The sequence below is a fragment of the Paramormyrops kingsleyae genome, chromosome 9 (genome assembly GCF_048594095.1).
Source record: "Paramormyrops kingsleyae isolate MSU_618 chromosome 9, PKINGS_0.4, whole genome shotgun sequence".
Classification (NCBI taxonomy): domain Eukaryota; kingdom Metazoa; phylum Chordata; class Actinopteri; order Osteoglossiformes; family Mormyridae; genus Paramormyrops; species Paramormyrops kingsleyae.
The window spans coordinates 35,345,992-35,370,036 of NC_132805.1; the positions used below are offsets into that span (position 1 = coordinate 35,345,992).

At 45.0% G+C, this 24,045-nt stretch overlaps 1 protein-coding gene and 1 long non-coding RNA gene across 6 annotated transcripts in view; one reads left to right on the forward strand and one right to left on the reverse strand.

The window, feature by feature from the left end:
* Positions 1-2,208: 2,208 nt before the first annotated feature.
* Positions 2,209-4,885, reverse strand: LOC140592721 (uncharacterized). Its single transcript, XR_011993166.1, has 4 exons — positions 4,767-4,885; positions 4,163-4,295; positions 2,816-2,893; positions 2,209-2,475 (listed from the first exon to the last, which is right to left on the reverse strand). It is a non-coding gene; the product is annotated as an uncharacterized lncRNA (long non-coding RNA).
* LOC111845775 (nuclear factor of activated T-cells, cytoplasmic 1-like) overlaps positions 2,419-24,045 on the forward strand; it is a 63,768-nt gene continuing 42,141 nt past the window's right edge. The window contains exons 1-6 of one of the 5 annotated variants that reach the window (XM_072716894.1): positions 4,996-5,061; positions 5,164-5,192; positions 6,522-7,515; positions 8,873-9,032; positions 19,682-19,884; positions 23,274-23,446. In XM_072716894.1, coding sequence (XP_072572995.1) covers positions 6,551-7,515; positions 8,873-9,032; positions 19,682-19,884; positions 23,274-23,446 — 1,501 coding nt within the window. In that variant the 5' untranslated portion in view covers positions 4,996-5,061; positions 5,164-5,192; positions 6,522-6,550. Of the gene's footprint in view, positions 2,963-4,995; positions 5,193-5,320; positions 5,501-6,521; positions 7,516-8,872; positions 9,033-19,681; positions 19,885-23,273; positions 23,447-24,045 lie in introns of those variants that run through there. The other 4 variants (XM_023815444.2, XM_072716893.1, XM_072716895.1 and 1 more) reach the window with 4 other exon arrangements.

The following is a 24,045-nucleotide window of genomic DNA, read 5'->3' on the forward strand; positions in this document are numbered from 1 at the left end:
CAGGCAAAATGGAAATATGAGGCTAGTAAATCAACTTAAACCGTGCAATAATTTGATTTCTAAGTACATGACACTATTTGTTTATTTAATATTGTTTTATTACTGTTTTTTTACGTCTGAACCAGAAGCACCTGCAGTTATCATTAATAATAATTATCAAGGACATTAATCACCATTTTAAATGACACCATGCCACGCACCTTGTCCAAGATTAGATCGGTTCCGAACTGCAACGCTTACAAAAACACTCGTTATGGCCATTCAAGTTAACAGTCATCACAGTCTGTGTTCTGTAGGGAAACCGTGAGCCAGTGACTCCGGAGAGATTTCTACGCTGTTACAATGCTTCAGCGATGGGGAGTTATACAAGAATTGGCACAGACGCCTGGGCGTTCAATAACCTAAATGTACACTTCTTTAAAGTCCTGCGATGTCTTTATAATTGCAGTCATATGGAAATAACTTTAAAAGCACTATACTGTATTTGCAGCAGGAGTATTAGGAAAAGAAAAAAAAACATTCAATTTCCGGATAGGTACAGTATACAAGTACCCCTATTAGCCTACCGGTATATTGTAACAATTTATCATACCGTAACTGATGTAATGTTCTTAAAAAAACAACCAAATAAAGTGGAATGTATGGATGGTAGAAACCATTAGTCTCTTGTATGAAAATTTACAGATATAGGGTTACTTTTTAAGTCTGCTTTTGCTGTTTATATAAATACCATGGAATTGGTCTTAATACATAGTAATCTATATTATTTGAGTCATACCCGACAAAGGGGTCATCCGACTGTAATATTTTAAGTCTGTGTGAGCCTGCTTCTGGTTAGCAACAACCCTGAGTAGATAATGGTCACTGGATCAGCACCCCTCTTTGTCACAAGTGTGTGTAGCAGTTATAGTGTAATATAGCAATACTTGGTGCCACTAAATTGATTTGCACTGCTAAGGTCTGAGGTGCACTGGCGACCGCGGGGGACCGCATCTGGAGCGCGATCATTCTGCGCCGCTGGACTGATGCTTCCGCATTCACTGGACACCACCGCTCTCCACTCACTTTCCCCAACTGCATTCCGCGCCCGGCTTAAGTTAACCTGGGTGTGAATCAGTGCGACTCCAACTCTTGCTAAACCAAAGGTATAGTGAAAGTTGCAGCCTGAATGCGTGTTTACTCTTAGCCTCTTTTAAAAACAGATGCTCTCAATCTGAACCATCTGCACCGATAACAGGGCTCACTGGAAGACCGCATTAACTGTTTATGAATGGTTCTGTATGAAACAATGTATTTTTCAATTGTTAAAATATAGGCCTATAGTTAAGCACGCGTTAATTCATACAAACCAGCCTCTAGGTCCGAAAGAAATATTTAGCCAGCAACAATAAAAAAATATCAATTCGATTTGTTTGTAACAATGAGGAAATATGTTAATTAAAAGACCTATTTAGAAATACAACGTCACAAACCACTCAGAATGGCAACGGTGGGATGGGCAGTACAGCTTGGCCATGAAGGAAATCTTGGTTTAAGAAGTATAAACGCATGCTGCGCAAAACCGAAAAGACGACTCATGGGTTAAGGACTGAATCCCCAGCGCTAAAGCCTGCTTAATTTGCTCTCAATTGATTCTGAAATCTGGTGATGATTAGTTATATTCGATTATTACTTCTGCCAGTTGCTCTTAAGATTCTTGGGGCAAATACCTTCGCTACTCGCTCATTTTCTTTACTAATTATTTTGTAGATCATTCAAACGGACTAATTATAAATTCCTAGACCGACCCTTATGACATATAACCTAGTACAGCGCTAATTTCTCAGCGCTGAACTGGCGTCAGTCGGTCTATTGTTGGGCGCTCATTGCACAAGATTTTTAACAAAACAAGATTTTACAAAAGGGAAAATTGTTTCCTTAAAAAAAAAACATACCTCTATCGTGCACTTTAAAAAAAAAAAATTTAGTACTGCGTCATATATTATAAGACGGCAAAGTATTGGGAAGAAAGTTGAACAGAAATCTTGTGACTGATAGTGATCCCCGCATTGTATGTGTCCTAACAATATTATTCTCCCATAAAATTACAGATGATTATACTGCCTATGTATATTGTGTGATATTGGACTTTTTGTTTGTAAGCTTAGTTAATTAGCAAGGTCATATGTTTATTTAAGCATGCCAATCTCGGCATAAACAAACGGGTGAACAAGATAAACAAAGCAGTGAAACGTTTCAAATCAGCAAAGTAAATAGACAAAGTGGCGCTCCGCCCGCCCCGCTCCCACGTCTGCAGCTGGAATCCCAGGGCAGCGATCGTCGCACTACCTCGGCTCTCCGCGTCCGAAGCCGAGCCCAGCGTCACTGCTGGAAAGGGGCGGATCTGCTCGTCGGAGGTGTTTTCCAGCTTTAAAAAGGCAGCCGTCTACCTCCTTGACAAGCTCTGCGTCACGCAAACCCAGAGTCACTAGAAATCTGAATGACAATATTAGCAGACAGAGAAAAAAACACCGAACAATTCCTTCTCAGGAGCGGGAGCGGTTACTTTTCATTTAGAATAAATCTAACTTTTCACCTACTGCCAAATTCTCTTTGCATTTTATATGAAAGTATCGCTCTGCTGTCACAAAGTGCTTTGAATAATCTGACACTGTAATAGTGTGGACAAAACCGTTTTACATTCACTTTATCCAGACTTTCCAGGTTTTTTTTTCTTAATTTGTAGCAGGATAAATGGTGTCATTTCTTTTTTCATTTTTTTGATATCAGAAATTACTTTGTAATATCGACATCTTCGCCTGCGAAAAACGCCAACCTGTCGCTAATTGAATGCAGGATAATCGCTGTCTGCGAGTCTCCTCCAAGTTCAACTTCGGACCACTTGCTCCGCAGGCTGTGGGAAAGGAAACGGGATTGCTCTTTCTCCCGTCTCTCGCCGCCAACATGAAGTCGGCTGAAGAAGGTAATCAGCTTTTTAGCCCATGCTTCACTTTGTTATCGAATTCTCTCTCGTATTGTGGTTTTCCCAGCTGTAGCCCGTATTCTTTAAGTGACAGGTTGAAAGTTGTTATATTGTTAAGCAAATATACCAGTGGCCGTGGAACTCGATATTACTGGGTTGCCGAGTCCGGTTTTCTAGGTTTTTTGTGCTTCGCAACGCAATGTAGGCTACTTTCCAGGTGACTGCCAATGTGCGTCTTATACATATAGATGAAGGCTGATTAGGCTACAGGGACTGTGCTGTGAAGCCGTGTCTTAAGTCTTAAGTCGAGACACCAGTGTGTACTTCGGTTTAAAGGCTGCTGTGCCAAGGGTTTGTGCTTCAGATCCTGTCATGATCACTACTATAAATGCAACGTTTACTCTGAATTCAAGCCATACGGGTGTCACTGACTTGTGCAAAACTACCGCCTGAAAAGTAAATAAACAATTAGTGTGTGCTGTCCGGCTGTATAATGGAAGCACACAAATACATGCAATAATAATCACTAAGCGAATACTCCCTTGTGACAGAAGGTCTTGTTTCATTCGCGCCTGCATTTACAAGCTGACCAATTGGGAAGTGGATGAAACTACGGGGGAGGGGCTTCGGGAGCCCCAGCCTATGAACCATGCATTCTATAGTAGCATCCTGTAAACACTAAATTGGCCAGCAGTTAGTATTCATGCAACCGATTGTATCAAAAATGAAGATGGGTTATGTAGCCAACGTTACAGCACTGCCTACCGGGTAATCTGTACTGGGCACCATACAGAATTCGCAAACTTGTAGAGGCTACAGGTGTATAACACATTTTTTTTAAATCCTATACGAGGGGGCAAAATGTGATGAAAATGATGATTCTAGATCTCTGTGTTAATAAATAAACAATAACAGTACTACTGTTATTGTTTATGTGTCTCTGCTCCTGTTAATAATAATAATAATAATAATAATAATAACAATAATATGATCTCATATGTGCACTTATAAAACGTCACCAAAAGATAATACAGTTCCTATATATTAATTTCAGAATGGGGTGGCAAACAGGGGTATTTATTTGTAAACATGAGTCCACTACAATCGTTGTATCTTATCCAACCGTCTTTATTTACCGAGGAGTCGAGCGAAAAATCACTAATCATCTGTAAAGAAGTTGTGCCATAATCGATAACAGACCCAAGTCGTGGCAGCGCTGCTGGATTCGCTGGTGGGTGCAGCCCTCCACCCGGTATTTCCACCATGCTGACGCCAGCGGGATGCTGAGCCCCGTCAACTTTCTCCTTGCCTCTGCCTCTGTGGTGACGAGTGACTGGACCACAAGCAGACAGCCACAACCTGTGATTAGTTTCCCTCAACTGCACACGGGCTCCAAGGGCATTTCACTTATGAGGTTCCCGCAGACGTGTCTGTCAGAGTGTTCCAGCGCTGTCGCTCTATATTTGTACGAGGGTTATTCTTGAAGTGTTTTGGCTCGGGTAACTACAGTGAGTACAAGATGCAAAACAGTGACGTGGTGGAAAAAAAAAACCGAATTCATCAATCATAAGTCGGATGCTGGAGACCTACTATTTTAAACATGCGTTTACATGGGAGCTCTTAAAACAGAAGCACGCCCATCAAGCGTGGCTGGTTAAAGCGCTCTTGGTTTCCTTGTCGCTATTAGCGTGTGCTTGAGTATTAAATATCTCTGGTGCAAGTTTACCTACACATTTCAGTTTATTCCCTTTTTCTATTCCAACTACATAAACCCGTCACTTTTGACTTGTGATGTCTGAAATACCTCTTCGTCTGTTAGAGTACGTTGGCAGACGCAGTGCCTCGCCTTTCGTGGGTGTCTCAGACCCGGAAACGCAGACGCTCGATGGGGTGTGTGTGTAGTGGGATAGGATACACGTGCGAGTGAAAGTCACGCCACGCGCGTGGGTGTGTACGTCGCCCCGAAAGGCCGAAGATAGCACGAGCGGCCCGCCAAGCGCGTGAAGGCCGGTCCGGCTGTGACTCTGCTGCAGCATAACGGACTGGATCTCAGGAGGGAGCGCACTGTAGAGCCGAACCGCGCTCTGCCGTCGGGTCAAGTAAAGAAATAAAGAAGGCGTCGTTTACAGTCTTCAGTTTTAAAAGATGACCTCCGACAATGAGGAACCAGAATTTGACTTTAACTTTCTGTTTGAATACAGCCAAGAGGAGGACCCTGCGAGGAGTAAAGGTCTGTAGAGGTGCCGTTTGGGGCACAGCACCCTCCGGCTGCTAATAATGGGGAAGCGCCTGACGGGAGAGTGACGGCCGTTTGCTGGGGGAAGCGTGCGCGGGGATTTAAACCCGCGCCGGGGCGCGAGCGCTCGGTGTGCTACCCGCCAACGGGAAGCAGCATAATAAAGATACGATAAGTCAGCCTTTATTATTATTATAATACAGATACGACAAGTCAGCCTTTATTATTAATAATCACACAGTTGAGAAGTTTGCATTGTTACAGCAGCAAAAAGGACGGTACAAGAGGAGGAGATAGCATATGTAATATATAGCAGTAAAACCTTATACAGTGCAACAATGGAAAAGCTATACAGTATACAAAATATATAAATGTATATGTGAAAATGTATAACATCTATTAAAGTAAAAATGTTTTTGTTTGTTTTTCTAAATGTTGAATATTGGGGCTGTCTCATGTGGTACCGGCTACGTACCAGCTTAACTACAGCGTGACAGAAGGAGCGGCAGGTGCTGCTCCGGGCAGCAGAACCGGGCGTTTGACAGTCCTGCCTTTTTACATCACTTTTTAATGTTCATTTTTAATTTTGAAATAGTGCGCCTTGTGTTTCAACTCTAACAAAAGTGGAAACTGAGAGTCACAAGATTAGACTAATTTTAGACCGCCTGCCCCCGTATTTTGTGGTTTGTCACTGGGTGGTTATAAAAAGGCGGTGAAAGTTTACTCCTAAAGTTTGAAATCTTTAGAACAGTGAGACGAAGTATATTCATAATTCAATACAGTGTCGTAGTGTTAAACATGATCCTTATTCAGAAATTCAAATCAGTATAACAATATAATAATTTGTTGTGAAGGAAAACCATTTGAATTTGGTTTTGACGTGTTTAAAAATGGACGTTTCCGATGGTGTTTCGATATCATATAGTGAAATTGTGCTTTATTGCTCCTCCAAAGACATGATCTGGTGAGGTTTCACGTTTTTTTTTTCTCATCTGCAGCAAACTGAACAGTATTTTCCACATGCAGTTAAATATAGTACTAATATTATACTAAAAATTCTAGGCAGCCGGTAATTAGACTATTTTTTTTGTTCAAATCACTCAAGTAAGATCTTTGCAAGTCTTAAGTATTTTAACAGGTAAAAAAAAAACCCTTTGTGGTGTCAGGGTGGTAGATGTGTCATGACCCCCAAATAACCCAACAGAATATGACCCACTTTGGTGGAAATCCACTACAACTGGAAAACTTGACATTCTTAAATAAATAACAATTAAAATATTCTGGCGTCTGTGTGGATTTAACAGGCCCTCTTTTTTTTTTCAGATGCTTTCAGCTATTCCCAGAATGCCAGCATGTCCCTGCCTCTTGGTGTAGGGAATCCTTGCCTGTCTTCCCAGTTCCATGGCCTGGCACCCAGTCCTGTCATCTCTGTGTCCTCCTGCCACCAGGCAGCCTACGGGTTGCTGGAAGACACCGGAGTCTCCAGCTACTACCTGTCGCCTGGCCTGCGGCCCAATGGAGGCCCGACCCTGGAGAGCCCTCGCATCGAGATCACGGCCTATGGGCAGCTGGCAGAGGACGACGTAAAGGAGAGTCGGCTGCCGGTGAGCAGGCAGCTGAGCTCAGCAGTGATGCTTACCCTGCCTAGCACCGAGGGCTACCGTGATCCAAGTGGCCTGAGCCCTGCCAGTAGCCTGTCGTCGCGGAGCTGTCACTCAGAAGCGTCCTCCTATGAGTCAGGCTTCTCTTACAACTACGATAACTCGCCAGCCACCTCACCCTGGCAGTCGCCCTGCGTCTCCCCCAAGGGCCCATCCTCGCTAGCCTCTTGTGCCCTGGGTGGCGGCTCACCTCGTCAATCGCCCGCCGCTTCTCCCCGCCCCACCTCGCCTTGTGGAGGAAAGCGCAAATACAGCTTCAGTGGCTCAGGGGGCGGGGCTCCCTGTAGGCGTGCCTCGCGCTCGGCCACGCCTTCTCCGCAGGGCTCACCTTGCCTCGGGGCTGGGGATGACACCTGGCCACCGGACACCAACCGGTACACCAACTCAGCCATTGTCGCGGCCATCAATGCTCTAAGCACCGATGGCGCCGGTGACATTTCAGAGGGCATCCCTCTCAAGGCTAGGAGGACCAACCAGGAGTCTGGCCCAGGCATGAGTCTGAAGGTGGAGTCTGGAGGTGAGGAGCTGATCCTAGGCGAAACCCAAGAAGATTACCCAAGCCCTCGACTGCCCTTCAAGAAAGAGAACTACAGTGGAGGGTTTCTTGATGTGCCCCAGTATTCCTACTCTTGGTCAAAGCCAAAACCCTTCATCAGGTAGGCATGCACACATAGTCATGGGTGTACGTGCATGTAAATATTACTGTTTGCATGCCCACTCTGGCTCTGGATGCATATTTGTGCACAGGCAGAAAGAGGAGTCAAAACGTTTATCCAAATGGCAATCAGTATGTTCTGAGCTTTTGGACAAAATCAAAGCAAGTCTATATATATAAAAATATGTTCAGGGTCATTTTTGCATGTTATACCGTGAGTGTACAGTGTTAAAGTGGAGGGCTGTTTGTGTCTCCGCACAATTTATTACATGTATCAAAATCAAGATCCACCCCACACTTCCCACAGACGAGAACGGATCCAAGAATTAATCTTTTTTCACTTTCTAAAAATATCCATGTTTGCTTATCTTATTGTAATGCCGTTTTACACTCAGGGGACAAATGCCACAGTCATACACAGGATTTTCTTTGAAGTTCAGAACATTTCATAAATCAAATTTTCAGGGAGGGGTGATATATTTTGCAGTAGTTGCTGTAGAAACGCACACAAACACATGCACACACTTACTTCATTGGCATAAATTTCTTATTTTATTATACAAGTTTTTTTAATTTTTCTTTGCCTCTCGATTATGTTGAGTTTTTCTGCCACCGGCACACTTTCCTGTAGGAAATCAAGTGTTTGATCAAGATAACCTCAGACAGGAAGTGATGCTGACAAGTTGGCGGGGGGGTGGGGGGCGGGGGGTTGAGCCAGGGAGGGGCGGAGCTTTTGCATTGCCTGATACTGCCAAGGCAACCATTTATACTGCCAATGTGATGTAATGATTTGACTATGGTCATAAAGACGGCAGGAAATTGGTTCATTTTGGGTCAACAAAACACTGAAATGTCCAGACGGATTACAGAGACGTCTTTTCATGTTCTGTTTTATGTCACAAAACAGATCTCCAGCACAGGAGTATTTTTATTACTACAAACCTCAACAAAACTTCCAGTTTCATATATTTTTTTTATATTAATATTTCTTAATTCTTAATTTATGCTATTCTTCCAACTGTTCCATTCTTCCAATTACAGTATGTCAGGAACTGAAATTAGAATGAGAGGATAGTTATACAAGAATTACACAAGTGCAATGTTTATTCTTGCTATAAAGTCATTTCTACTTAGTGGTTCTGAATTGTCAGTCATGGCATGACAGAATTTGTCATATGACTAATTTTGTATTTCTATATGCTTTGTGTATTGCAGTATTTCTGACTGTAGTAGCACAAGCTGGCAGTTAGTTCTCTATCTATCTATCTATCTATCTATCTATCTATCTATCTATCTCTCCTGTTTTTCACTTCTCCTCTCCATCTTCTCACTCTTTCTGCCTACTCTATCCTCCACAGTCCATCCCTCCCTGCACTGGACTGGCAGCTGCCCTCCTGCTCCGGTCCATACAACCTGCAGATAGAGATGCAGCCCAAGTCACACCACCGGGCCCATTATGAGACGGAGGGCAGCCGTGGTGCCGTCAAAGCCCCATCTGGGGGCCACCCAGTGGTTCAGGTAAAGCACCTGTCTCTGTCCCGTAAACCGTCCTGCTCTGCTGTTCACGGATGGATGCCAGCTGAATCCAGAAACGTGAACAATTCACTGGTTTCTAACAGCTCTTGGATTATTCTGTTTTAAAATTTTATGGTCATTTATAAACCTTTGACTGTGGTTCCTCATACATCAATGGAACGCGCAGACTGAGGTTTTCTGTTTTCGTAAAATTCACTGTTTTTTTTCTCTCTGGAATTGCTGATTTGTTAATTAATTGCAGTTTCCATGAGAGATTGCTGGATTTGATGTTCAGCCAGTGGGGCCCTGTTAATCTGAGGTGTGACTTCCGGCTAATTATGATGTAAACACTGGCAAAGAGCATGTGTTATGGAATGGAGAATATATTCATCATCATTATGCCTCTGCTCCATAGGATGGAGTTCTGTCAGCTCAGGATGATTCCTGAGAAGGGACTGTGGTTTTTTCTCAATACCAACAATGCAAAGAATGAAGTTGGAGTGCACTGAATCATGGGATTGGTCTCGTTTGGTGAGGATGCAATCAATGCATCCTTGATATTTGGGGCAAGAACGACATCCAGGGATGTTTACCGTCCCCTGTACTTCTTATCTTAGTATTGCAACTGGTCTTTGGCAATGGAAGATGACATAAAACGGGTACGCGAGAGCACGAGTACGGTCAAGTAGGCATATTGGGAAACACCCTGTGTATTTGCACGTGTGACGTGCACGGTTATGAGTAATTGTATCTGAGTCGATGTGTCCCCATGGTCCAGTTCATGTTCTGTATGGCAGAATCCTGCGGCCCTGTTCGCGGCCGTGTCATTCACCACGGCCGGCTCAAGGCAGCCGCCCTTGTCAGACCATGTGCGCTCCAACACAGGTCAGTTGCGGGAAAGGAAAGCGGGGAAAGCTGGCTTTTTAAGGCCCACCGGAGGAACTGCGTTCAGAAAAGCCGCAGCTCTCACTGATTAATGGTCCCCACCAGCAGAAGAAATTTGGCTTGATATAACGCAGTAAAATAAAAATATGATATAGTAAAAACACCATGCAGCCAGTAGATAGACTAGTTTGAAGGTCAGGAATGAGAATTCACTCATGCATTTGTGCACACCAGCTGACTTAAATTGCAATAGTAAAAAACAGTTGTATATATAGCATTCACTAATGGTGTTGTAGTCTCCCATAACTCACTTATAAGAATATAATTTCATATCTAGGATAAAACAACTGGCAGAACATTTAAAGGTAAGATTTTTTTCTTTTTAAATGCCTTTAACACATTCATGTCTCTGCTGCCAGTGCAGTAGTTTCAGCGTATTCCTCATCGTGCTAGTTGCATGTACTTTGCTGTCCCTCTCATTGTTCCAGTTAGTCACGTTTATTAGGCCGGTATTTTAGGCGACAGACCTGGTGAAGCAGGGTATATGTTTTCCCCCAAAAACTCCTACTGGTAGGAGACAGTAGGGGGGCCCTTTTCTCATTTCTCGATTAGCTGTACTGGAACATAGTAGCTTTAGAAAGGTGTCTGAAGTTGAACAGCCACGAAACTTTAAACAGCGTTTCTCACACCAGTCCTCGGGGACCTCCAGACTCCAATTTTTTTTTTTAAGGGAATTGAGCTTCTGTTGATTTGTCTATCCAGTCCATACACTGCTGCAGCACCTCCTGCCTCAGGTGGGACAGCCTGCTGAGCTGTATTGGCAAGCAGTCTGTGTGGTCACCGTTAGGGTGATCTCAGATAGTCCTGAGCGGTAAACCCACCGTGATTCAGGGAAGAGCACAGCAGAGGTCAGTCGTCTGACGCAAGAACGCCGTCTGACTCAGACCGCTTTGCGGATGTTCCAGACGGCGATGGCACTTCTGTGTGCACGCCTCTGTGTGTGCGTGTCTGTTTCTTTTGCCGCTGTGATTTAACTCACAAACTATTCACTTTCGAGTGGAATATCTTTGGAGGTTCGTAAGTCCCGAGCTGCTTGACAGTTGGCCAGGCAGCTGAGTGCTTGCACACGGTTTCTGCCACGGGCACAGGCTGAGGTTTTCTCACTCACTCTGACTAGGATAATGCGCACACAGGAAAGGCGCTTCCCAGTCACACTTATGGCCCGTTAATATGCAGGTTCATATTTGTAACTTTTTAGAGTTCCATACTTGATCATTCTCTGATAATATACCTGTATATGTGCAAATGTCGGTTCAGGGCATATTCCTTGATTTATTCCTAGCAGTAAGACGCATGGGGAGAAAGAACAGGGACCCTGGAGCAGCTGGGTTTGAGTACCTTGCTCAAGGGGGCACCAGTGAAATTATTACACCACCAAGCATGGGATTGGAACCAACAACCTTCTTAACACAGGCACAGATTCTGTTTAGGGTTCAGACAAGCTACATGTCCTTCATTGCAGTCAGTGTTATGGGAAGAAGCGTGTCTTGAGTAATTTTACCAAGCCCACATGTTGGGGCTGGGTGTCAGTCAGGGACGACTTCTGGATGATGTAGCCCTCAGTCGGATTGGAGGGATACCATGGCAACAGCTCAGCAACACCCAGGCAAACATACCTCACCTGGGTTCTCCCTCCTCTCTTTTCATGGTTGCTTCAAAAACAGAAGGTTGTCAGTGGGAAGACCCCCCTCCCCCCCCTCCTCTCCCCTGGGACTTGGGCCTGGTCCCTGGCTTTTGGGAGTAATGAGCCCCATTGTGAGGGAGGAGCTACTGCTAACTGCTGATCACAGCCGCGTGGCTCAGGGGAGGTCCCATCTCCACAGCCCAGGTGATGCTACCTGGCTCCTTGTCACCTCTGGCAAAGCACTCATTCTTCATGGTCCTCCCAGACCTAATCTTTGTAATGCCTTCCACCCCCCAAACCACCCCACCCCGCCACTTGGCCCCAGTGCATCTCCGAAATGGCAGCTTCTGCTTTTCTGTAAGACGAAGGGGCGTCACACTTCACTGACAGGAGAGCCTGGATCACTTTACGGTGGCTACTGGGCAGATTCTGGTTTAAGTGGGGACAGAGGTACTGCATTGCATCTTTGCGGCAAAACAGTAAGCAACACAAATCCATGGATTTGGTGGCATTAAGGATAACTTTTGGAGGCTGGTGAATGCTTCAGTACTCCTGCCCCCTCCTCGTGTCAGTGGCACAGCTGCATGCCCACGCATTAGTAAAAGCTTTGGCTTTTCCTAACCCCAGCATGAGTGTATGGTTTCCCGAGCTCCTGCGTGGCCGTATAAATCCCTCCACGGCTGCCTGCGAAGCACACAGGCTCCCTTTGTTTAGTGAAACTTCCCCCCGTGGCACTGAAGTCGCGTCACGCGCCGTCCCCGGTGCGGCAGGCTGTGGGAACCGCCAGGAGATGGTCGGCAGGGAGACCCCAACAAGCTGAACGATAATGGGGTCTCCAGTTTACAAGGGCCCTCATGCAATCACAGCCGTCCCACCCCTCTCCCAACTGGGTGCCCTCAGCAAACACAGCATAATCCTCCTGCCCCCACCCTGGCCGCGTACCACAGCTATGTGCAGCATCTACATGCTGGTTTCATAAGCCTGTTCAGGAAGAAAATGAGACTCCGATCTCAGGAAAAACACTTAAGGTTTAAGGGAGATTTTCCTGATTGATCCCAGTCACTGGAAGCATTTAATCAGGGGTGGGGAGCCAGGAGAGAGCTGATAAATCGCTACCTTATCACAGAAAAGCAGATGGCAGGATCTGAGCTGCGGCGCGAGCTGCGTGCCGACCGCAGTGACGCAGTGGCCAAAACATAGCATGGATATTTTACATTTGGTTTCCTTTGCTAACGGTTGTGTAACAAAACAGAACCTGCAGTTTATTAATCCTGTTGTGCACTCCACTGGAGTGTAAGTGTTCATGAAGGGGGGCATAATAACTGATCATGGGGGAATAGCTCAACATGGAAGCACAAATCCAGAGTGTTCAGAGACTTTGGAGATACACGAAATCCAGTTTGTGATTTGATACAGTTTGGTTGGTTGACTCATCTACTAAATTTATAGCGTTATAAATTTATTGCGTTTACCTGCCCGTATACCTTTGCTGTTCGCAGGGAGGGAGCTCTCACTCACATAGTTGCACCTGCATCTTTGTCTTGGCTTGTTTGACATCCACAAGGACCAATAATATATAGTGAAAAAGAGTGTGGTTTGTTTTAATTGGAGACATGCTGGGAAAGCAGCGCAGTTTTCAGTTCCAGTCTAAAGTCTTCGCTTTGCCTCTGAAGTGTCAGCCAGACAGAGCTGTGGCTGTGAGTGGCCACTGTCTAGGAGCGGTGAACGTCCATGAAATCACCTCCTTCCTTCTCTGCAGTCCCCCCCAGCCTGACTGGCTCAGGCATCAGCGGGGCAAACCCTCTGCCTGCCGTCAGCGTTGCGCCGTGAAGCACTTTCTCCGACGCATCTGGTGTCAGGCAGACAGACTTGGCAGCAGCTTCTCCGGGAGAAAGTTTTTCTGGAAGCCACTGTGCCCCCCCCAAACCAAACCTCTCCAGCTCTGCCCCTCTGTAGTGTTTCCCTTTTGGGGGGCTTCCCTTACTCACAGCCTTGGTATGGGGCAACCACTAATTACGGCCGAGTAGCAACTGGAAAACGGAACGGAGTTCCTGCATTCTCAGCGGTTTGAGGCGATAACCAAAACCTAAAAGATTTACGAGGTAAGATATTGGGCAACTTTTATTCTTGGGCCATGTGAGCCGAGTGTACGTCACTCTGTCCGAATGTCTTTTCGCCTCATACCCCCACACACACAGCCCCCCACTTTCTCCAGCCTGAATTTTATGGCAGGCCAGTTTATAACATACCGTTCCCTTCAAACCATCAATTTATTTGGGCGTTTTTCACATATGAAAAGTCACTCCTGAAGCCACGGATGCTGCGGAGGATGTGTAGCCGTTGTCTGTCACAGGGTGGTATGACCCCCCCGTGTGCCGATGTGGCCAAGATGTGGACTGTAGGAAGTTTAAAAGAGGGATGTGCGTATTTTTACATATAGACAGTGGAGACCAGGGTCCAAACTCTCAGAAACATACAGCTGCACAAAGCAGGGGCTAATTTTCTTAAGCAAATATGCACCTGGTTGGATGTTAATGTCTCATAGCTCCAGCCTGGAGGGATGGGTGGGTAGAATGCCCTTTAGGGCAGAGCAGGTTGTCCTCATGCCATGAAGGTGACTGACTGGCCGATTGTGTGCAGTGCATGTGCACCAGGCGGCGCAGTGCTTAAGAATCTGTACTCGGGATCGGAATGGCCTGGAGTATTGAGTGACTAATTAGGTTTCAAATGCTGCAGTAAACGTCTAGTGGTTTGAGTAGGCAAAATTGCAGATTTGTCAGTTGTTTTGTTTGAAATAAACATGTAAATGAAATGTTTTTACCTGCATCTTTCCTTTGGATTGTAAATGCAAACCTGAACTATCTTTGGTTTCAAGGGAGAATGCCATTTTAACTTGTAATTAGTTGTTTTGTAATCAGTTGTTTGATTTCTGAATATCAGATACTGTACTGTAAAGCCAAATAGTAACAACAGTTAACAATGCACTCAGCTGCGCTTTTTCTTCACGCTTGTGGCAGCGCATTGTAGTCCAGTGTTTCCACATCCACTCCAGGGGAACCCACTGACAGTTCACTTTTGTGCTCCCTCCCAGGCAGCAAAAATATGGATAGTCTTGGGAGGGAGCAAAACCGAGGACCAGCTGTGGGTCCCTGAGGACTGGATTGGGAAACACTACTGTAGTCTAATCAGACTGATATGCAGACACCAGAAGGCCTGCAGACACCAGAAGGCCTGCACTTTGGTAACTGGCTGCACAGCTGAGAAACCCGCGGTTCCACTGAAGGTTCCATATATGTGCTGCTTTGACAAGTGTTAGTAAAGCGGGCGGGTATCTGTGGCAGTGCCAGTAGTGATTGTGAGCTGTGGCAGTGCCAGCAGTGGTTGTGAGCTGTGGCAGTGCCAGCAGTGGTTGTGAGCTGTGGCAGTGCCAGTAGTGATTGCGAACAGTGGCAGTGCCAGTAGTGATTGTGAGCTGTGGCAGTGCCAGCAGTGGTTGTGAGCTGTGGCAGTGCCAGCAGTGGTTGTGAGCTGTGGCAGTGCCAGTAGTGATTGTGAACAGTGGCAGTGCCAGTAGTGATTGTGAGCTGTGGCAGTGCCAGCAGTGGTTGTGAGCTGTGGCAGTGCCAGTAGTGATTGCGAACAGTGGCAGTGCCAGTAGTGATTGTGAGCTGTGACAGTGCCAGTAGTGATTGTGAGCTGTGACAGTGCCAGTAGTGATTGTGAGCTGTGGCAGTGCCAGCAGTGGTTGTGAGCTGTGGCAGTGCCAGTAGTGATTGTGAGCTGTGGCAGTGCCAGTAGTGATTGTGAGCTGTGACAGTGCCAGTAGTGATTGTGAGCTGTGGCAGTGCCAGCAGTGGTTGTGAGCTGTGGCAGTGCCAGTAGTGATTGTGAGCTGTGGCAGTGCCAGTAGTGATTGTGAGCTGTGGCAGTGCCAGCAGTGGTTGTGAGCTGTGGCAGTGCCAGTAGTGATTGTGAGCTGTGACAGTGCCAGTAGTGATTGTGAGCTGTGACAGTGCCAGTAGTGATTGTGAGCTGTGGCAGTGCCAGCAGTGGTTGTGAGCTGTGGCAGTGCCAGTAGTGATTGTGAGCTGTGGCAGTGCCAGCAGTGGTTGTGAGCTGTGGCAGTGCCAGTAGTGATTGTGAGCTGTGGCAGTGCCAGTAGTGATTGTGAGCTGTGGCAGTGCCAGCAGTGGTTGTGAGATGTTGGAATTGATACGTTTGTGCTGTCATTGTGAGAGCTGCTCAGTGTCTTTATACTGGCAGAATCAAAATGCAAAAAAGTTGGAAATATTCAGCCCTGATTATACTGGTTGCTAGAGAACATCTTTGGTAGAAAAAGCTGACTTTGACCAATGTGTACAGGATACGTTTAAAACTGTATAATTTCAGACAGTCTAGCCGATTATAGTCACCATTGCTTCAAGTAGGTGAACAGTAGCAGGCAATTTTATTTTATGTTAGCAGATGAAGTTAATCTCTGTGAAATATGCAGACTGCAATGTTAAACTTCTGCAGAATTTGGAGCAGAGAGGAGCCGCTATCAGGGAAGACATATGGTTGATGAATTTGGGGAAGTCCCTAGAGAAGGCAATTGTTCCTCTTCGGTCAGGAGGGCCAGACTTCACCAAGGGTAGCCTAGTCTCATTAATCACTTTCTGCCGTGGATGAGGTCACCCCAGTTTCAAATCATCCACAGACCAGAAGTCACAAGTAACCCCCTGCCCCCCCCCCTCCCCCCCGGCCCCGTTTCAGGTTGAAAAACAAAAGTGAAAATGAAGGGGCGCAGGGTCAGGCCACTCACAGGCTTCTGCCACCTTGCAGCATGAAAAAATACGAAGATCATACAACCCGGTGTTTTCATCCTTTAGTTTATTTGCTGAGCAAAGTCATATCCGGGTCTCTTTGGATCCCTTGCAAGCGTAATGAAATGTGCTGTGGGCGACTGGTTAGCCACCATTAGCAGCTGGGGCCGCACACGTGCCCACATGGCGATACGGTGAGTGGGGTGAAACAACCCAGGCTGTGAACTGAAGCACAAATAAATCACACTCATGGGCCTCCAGGCATCCAAGAAGACCTTGACCTCAAGCTAAATCACTGATGGTCAGCACCTGTGGCTGTGGCTGCAGCCTGTATAAGCCTTATATAGGAGCGGGAAAGAAGGAAATGTTACGGTCATTTTTTTCATCAATTACTTTACAAGACAACATCTGTCCATAGTCTGAGATGAGTGGCTGCTGTGTTGTGTTTGCAAACAATTTGGTATTCAAAGGACTGCCATGCATTTCTGAGTGGGCGAGGTCTCACAGTTCCAGGGCTGTCTGTCACCCCATGACAGCCAGCATTCGCAAGTAGCTTGACAGGCATGCACGGCAACCAATCGGTGCACACTTTAATTACATCACTTCTTTTTCAAAAATGAGTTCCTTGCTTTGTTTGCTGTGATGGTGACTTTGTTAAGCTTTGATTAATTGTGGGTCCATGAACATTGACGGACAATTAAGAAGCATCACTGTAATCGTTCAGGTATAAAAACTTTCAACATCTTGAACTGCAGAAGCGATGATTGTGAGTTTCAGTGTTTCACCTCACTGCCCTGCTCCCAGACTCGCCCTCTCTCTTAACCCCATGCAAGGGTAATTAAAAATCCATTCATCTGAGCGTGTCATAGGTTACATGTGGTCTGGGCTCTGTTTTATGACTCAATCTGTTATATAAACAGGGGCTTTATTTTGTTTGACAGAATTACTGTTTTCACTCGGTCATGAGTTAAACTCAGTGAGATAGGTGTTTAAAATAGACAGATGTACTGGAAGATAACCCACAAGTTATTTGTAGGAATTTTCGGATGGACACCATTCACTCTCTTCCCTAATTCAGCCCCAGGCTGTGGTCAAAGACCTGTCTGTTTTTTTATTCTTTTGCCCGCGGCGGAGTTTGTTTCACTTGTCGAATGTTCCTAGTGTACCACCGGGTTTCTTGGCTCCACAACAGCTTCCTGACGGCCCACACATGTGTGCTGGGACGACCGTAGGCAGGGATATCGGACCCAATCCTGTCCGGCGCTCCACCCACTGGCAATCTCGCGGTGCCCTCTGGGGTTCGCTTTACGGTAAATGTGATCATCCCGCCAAGTCCATTCTGCTTTCGTTCACCACACCCAGCGGGTTTCCACCAGCTGCTCCTTCCACAACGGTGTGGGGAATCGCTCGAACTCTGCAGCTTCAGCCAAACTTTAGAGACTGAAGGGATTCCAAAGATGGCAAGCCACAGGTTCCACCTGGTTTAAAGATCTATTATCCATTTATTGCTGTTTCACAGCAAGTAGATGAAATAGTATTTCAGATAATGGCTGAAACAGAAATAATGGAACATGCAAGTCAACCTGGAGAAAGGCGGAGCCTGCAGTGGAACTAATACCGAGCCAATGAAAGCGGGTGGGCAGGGTCACAGGACATAAGGAAAACTGGTCCGGTTGGTGGACTGTGCCCTAAATACACTTTTATGTTTTGCCAGCCTGATCCGAGTCTCGTAATTGGCATGGACATGTCTGCCGTGGCGTAAGCAGATGCCGGTCATGGCCAGGGTGTTCCGGAAAGGCTGTGGTGACGGAACGAGCAGGGGACATACTTCAGCAGCCTGAAGAGCATTCCAGAGCTGGAGTGGAATGCAGGACAGCACTGGGAGTGATATTTTCCCAGCATACACTGTGAAAGGCTGTTTTAATAGCACCGAATGTGCACAGATATACACACACCCACAATTGTATTGCTGTGTTTGTTTTGCTTTTTTGGGGCTTTGGGGTTTGTTTTTCTTGTTTTTCTTTTTTTACCAGGCTTACTGATTCCTAACTCCATTCCAGCTGAAATGATAAAAACTAAAAAGATAGGAAACTCCTGATACCTTCATTTGTCTGAATGAAGTTGGTAAAAGATGTTGTCTGTTTTTCTCAAATTGTGTCCCCATACACCCACACAATAGTCATGTATCTACAGTTGAAAGTGATAAACTGGCCAGATATGTAATTGAAAGTTTTTATGGTCAGTGGGAATTTCCACATTAGGCGTTTGTGAGTAAAGCAAAAGTGGAGCACAGCAGAGACAGTAAAAGGCTGTCAGTCCCTCTTTCTGGTGGTTTGCAAACTCGCACAATCAGACTTGTCTTTTTAAAATTTTGATTTATTCAGAGAATATACGTGTTAGCCTTGTTCCAGCTACATCCTAGGCGTACTGCACTTCACAGTGCAGTATTTCATGGACACATTCAGGCACTTAGAGGCTGAGAAGTCTGGCTTGGCAGTGGCCGGTGGTGAAGTGGATAAAGAACTGAACATTATCACTTGCCCTGAGATGATGATGATGATGATGATGATTATGATTATTATTATTATTATTATTATTATTTTAATACCAAAATATATTCTATGGAAATGGTTAGAAATGTACTCCAGTAAAAACCCTTTTATGGGTTCAATAAGGAAAATAATCAGACTGCCTATCCTTTACTGAAATTTCACCTTAACATATTTTTTCATCAGATCTGGCCTTTTCGTATTAGACGTTATTGATAACCAAGACCAACCAAGTTATTTTTTTGTGATATTTTATGTTTTGATTTTTTAAATTAAATGTGAATAAAATCCAATAATCTCTGAACATGTTTATTTAATCATTTAATTGAAAATTTTAATGTGGACAGTACATTTTGTTAAGGTAAAGTTTTGACACCTGATAAAATTACTATTTCATAAAAGAATGCAGAATTTCTGAATGGCTTTGCTTGTACGTGCATCATGCTATCCAAAATATGTTAAGAAATGCTTACTTAATGAAAAGTAACCAACTACTTAATAATAAAATTTAAAAAACAAGAATTTGAAATGTAGAGGTCTTGCACTTAAAATCTTGCTATTAGGGATTCGTGGTCCTGGGTGTCTTTGCATCAGAGCAGCGAGCCTAAATGACATGTCACGCCATGGAAGCTGACCAATACCTCAGATGACTCTTTGTCCGCCTGATGTTGTAGCCTGGAATAAGTAGCTAAAAGCAAAGCAAATTGACAGTCTCTCTGCCCCCCCCCCCAGCTCTACGGCTACATGGAGAATGAGCCCCTCACGCTGCAGCTCTTCATCGGCACGGCTGATGACCGCCTGCTGCGTCCGCACGCCTTCTACCAGGTGCACCGTATCACTGGCAAGACCGTGTCCACCTCCAGCCATGAGGTCATGCAGTCTAACACCAAGGTGCTGGAGATTCCCCTGCTCCCAGAGAACAACATGCGCGCCATGTGAGTGTATGCTCCTCCCCCTGCTGCTCGTCTTCCCTTCCAAAGCTTGTGATTGGCCTGTCAGTCCTCCCTTTTCCATTATCCACTCACTCACCTGCTCTTTGTCTTTTGTGGCCACCTACAAGCCTGTCTTGTTAGGTCAGTTCTGCTTCTGCTCTCTGGCTACTCTTTATTTGTTAACTTTGGGCAAATTTGGGGCAGTATGTGGCTCAGTGGGCTAAGCCTGTGTGCCTGTAATCAGAAGGTCATTGGTTCAAACCCAGCCTCAGTGTGTCTGTGGGTCCTTGAGCAAGGTCCTTAACCCCTAGCTCCCTGGGTGCCCCCACAGGTGGCTGCCCTTCACAGACAGCTTACTCTACAAAGAGCAAGTTCAGGGAGGCATAAAGACAATTTCCCCATGGGGATCAATGCAGTATCTATTATTATAGGTAAGAATTTTAGAAATGGGGATAATTAAGACTGTTGGCCATAGTGCAACATTTCAGCATCATTGACCATGAACTGGGAGGTCCATCTTCAGTTATTTATTTTGCCCACTGTTGAGGTGCATGCGACACGCACCTTCTCCCTGTCTGAAATGGTGAGGCATTGGCATCACCGGTACCATCTGCTTCTGTTGTGTCACCTGGTGCCTGGAAGACAACACAAACCTTTTTGCCTCCTGCTTGCTGATTCGGAAGTTGGAGTCCCCGAGGTGCTCCTAGGAGACCCCACAGGGCTTGTTAGATAGGTGTAGGTACGTCTCACCATGGCTCTGTGGGGTAGGTCTTCAGCCCAGAAATCCCAGCGTGGCTAAATGGGGATGGTGGCCAGGCGTTGTTAGCAAAGAGTGCCTAACTCAGCCATGACCTGATCCATGAGCTCCTTGCTCAGTTATGCAGTTGAAGTTTTCTCCATTTTTTTTACAAATAAAAATCAGTAACGCTTTGCATTAACTGCACCTTCATAATGCTTTTTTATTTCATTCATAAAACGTTCAGAATACCTTCATAATGTATTCATTAAGTATTCATAAAACATTCAGAAACATCATGTATGTATACCTTAACATCCTAACCCCTTACCAGCTGTAATATACATTGATAACAAACATTATAATTATATAATCATGCAATGTTCCTTATTAATATGTATTAAACCTGTTAAGGGATATTAGGATGTTAAGGTGTACTTGCAACCTGCTTATGAATGCATTATGAAGGTGCACTTAATGTAAAGCGTTACCTAAAAATCTAATTCAACTTTATAGTTAGTATTTTTTGTTGTTCTACTCCATTTTTCATTGGCTTTCTACTGGTGTTTAAATATGTATAGTGATCAGAGGCAACTTTTTAGGGAAGCCCATTACATAGAAATAAATTGAAGATAAATGGGTTAATTAACAGTATTTTGGGCCATGCAAATAACTCAGATTATGAGATTGGCGGGAATGTATCCATTGACTTTTGAGATTCAGTTTTAGTGTATGTATATGGCTTAACCAGATGGTGTTTGACATGACCAGGGGTGAACGAGAGCCTCATCATTTGTCTGCTAGAAAGTGATAGAACATTTTCACAGCATTTTATGATTTTGTAAAAGGTTCTGGGTGTGAGCAGCTGTTATCCATATCCAGTACACTACCTGTTATAATTTCCTTAGCAAAACTATATTCAGGACATGCTGACTACTCACAGTCTGTTGACCTGTGCTGTGTGTGATGTCTAGTATAGTTTGAATGCATTTCTCTGCTTGCCAGTTTACTTTCAGGAAACTAAATTTGATAACAGAGTTGTCAAAACCTAAAGCTGAGCAAAATGAAGGGTGAATGTGGAGCTTCTCTGAGTTCTGGCCTGGAAAGGTTGTGGTATCCTGAGGCCTGCTGACTGGACCATTGCTTGGCTGGTGCGATGGCATCCTGATGCTCAGCCTCCTACTGTAACTACAGCTCTCAACTTGGCCTCTTGTGTTATTACCATCAGACTGCATCATCAATTAGGCCAGTCTGCCCCTTGCAGTTTTGCTTTCCATGTATTTCCTGTTTGTTTTCCATGACTATGACCAAAACCGGTAAAATATACGCAATAAACGGAAAAGATGTTTAAAAGCTTTTCGATCTCAGCCAATAAGTCCTAATGATTTTCTATACATTTCTTTCACTCAGATTAAATTTTTGCCCAGAGAAACTTTGCTGGCTCTTGCTACATATATGCAACTAAATTACTTCCATGAGAATGTGTATCATACAACACGTTGCAACTAGTTCTCAGTTGATTTCTTTGTTGGAAAAGTTCAAATTGAGGAGAAATTAATTTGTAGAAAATCTTGACATTTACCATGTTCCAACAGTTGTGCCTGAGAAGTCAGAATGTTAAATAACATAAACCACATGCCAAGCCATATCCTGAAAGTATTCAGTTTTATTTTTTATAACTTTTACCGGCCAACTTGTTTTTATGCAATTTCATCAGCTGCCGGTCAGAGAACCGAAGCATTTTCCACTGCAAATCCGCGCTGAGGAAAATCCCCTGACAAAACCAGAGCGAAGCTAACAGCAGCGTGGGCTATGGGGGGGGGAACTGCTAATGTCTGAGATGTTAAAAGTGTCAAGCATCACTTTAACAATGCAGAGGGCCGGCAGGGGGGTGAAGGAGGGCGTTAGGAGCAGCAGGAGGGCGTTAGGAGCAGCAGGAGGGCGTTAGGAGCAGCAGTGGCAGCCAGCGGGATCCTCCGCTGGACCAACTCACAGAGACACCCAGGGTGCAGAATGCCCTCCAGGGATTCTTTTGTGCACCATTAGAACTTAAGTATCAAGTAATTAATTACAAAAGCAACATTTTCAGAAAGATTTGGATAGAACCTATATCCCTCAAAGCCAGAGCTGCCAGTGTGGCTGGCACCAGGTCTGTACATATCACTACACCAGGGAAATGTCTTTCCTTTCTAGAACACTTTATGAAGCTTGGTATAGCTGTGAGTAATTTGTAAGAGGCAGCTTAGCATCTGTAAGGTGAAGTTTTTCCATGTTAAGGAAAAGCCTCATTGACAGTTAAACCTACTTTTTGAATTCAGGCTGAGGTAGAAGCATTAATGCACAGTGTAATGTCCTTGCTTGGGTATTCCCTGATAGGGGAATTCACCATGTGCCTACGCGGGTTTTGCACTGGACTGCCCCCGAATACCTGCTTAATAGTTTTGATTTGACTTTAATATGGACCAAGTGAATTAACTAGGTCAGAAACCCTGAAATACAGAGGTCTACAGGAAACGCCTGGCCTCTTTTCACAAGACATGTGAAATGTGCATAATGTCCACTTGCTCTTTTTTTTATGCACATTTTTGAAGATGTGCTGGTTACTTTCATTGGCATTGTGTACAGCCTTAATGGGCTCCCTGAATCTGTGCGGCAGAATCGACTGCGCAGGGATCCTTAAACTGCGCAACTCCGACATCGAGCTGCGGAAGGGCGAGACGGACATCGGGCGCAAGAACACGCGCGTGAGGATGGTCTTCCGGGTGCACATCGAGCAGGCCAGCGGCCGCACCGTGTCGCTGCAGGCGGCTTCCAATCCCATCGAGTGCTGTGAGTGCGCCGTGCCGAACAGCAGAAGATTTATTCTGATAATATCATTATTTCTGTGCCTAGCTGATGTTTTTACACAAGGAATGAGTTTTCCCCATTTGTATACCCAGATATATGACTGGGGAGATAAAATACCATGTTTGCTTAATATCGTACTTGCTACTACCGGTTAACCGTATTACTTATGTGGGACACGATACACGTTTCCATAAAAGTAACAGCTTCTGGAATAAATACACAACTGCAGAAGCGCACTCCAAGCAGTGTTTTCTTCTGTACAGCCTTCATATAGCAACATGCATCTTGCCCTTGCCTACGTGTGAAGTTTATGTGCAGGGCCAGAAAGAGAGTCACGCTTACTCTTAACTAGAGCCGCTATTTAAGGATCATTTAGGATTCTCCTAAATGACATTGTGAAGTACCGGTATTGACTGCAGCCATTTTTTTTCCTTCAATCACAGAGTAACAGATATAAAAACGAGACTAGGAACCTGATTGGTTAGGCCAGAGAAATCCATCGGAGTGAGCGCCAGCGTGCAGGAGTTGTTGATGCTCTTGATTTAAAGCAGCATAACCTCTGCTGACATATGGGACAGGGG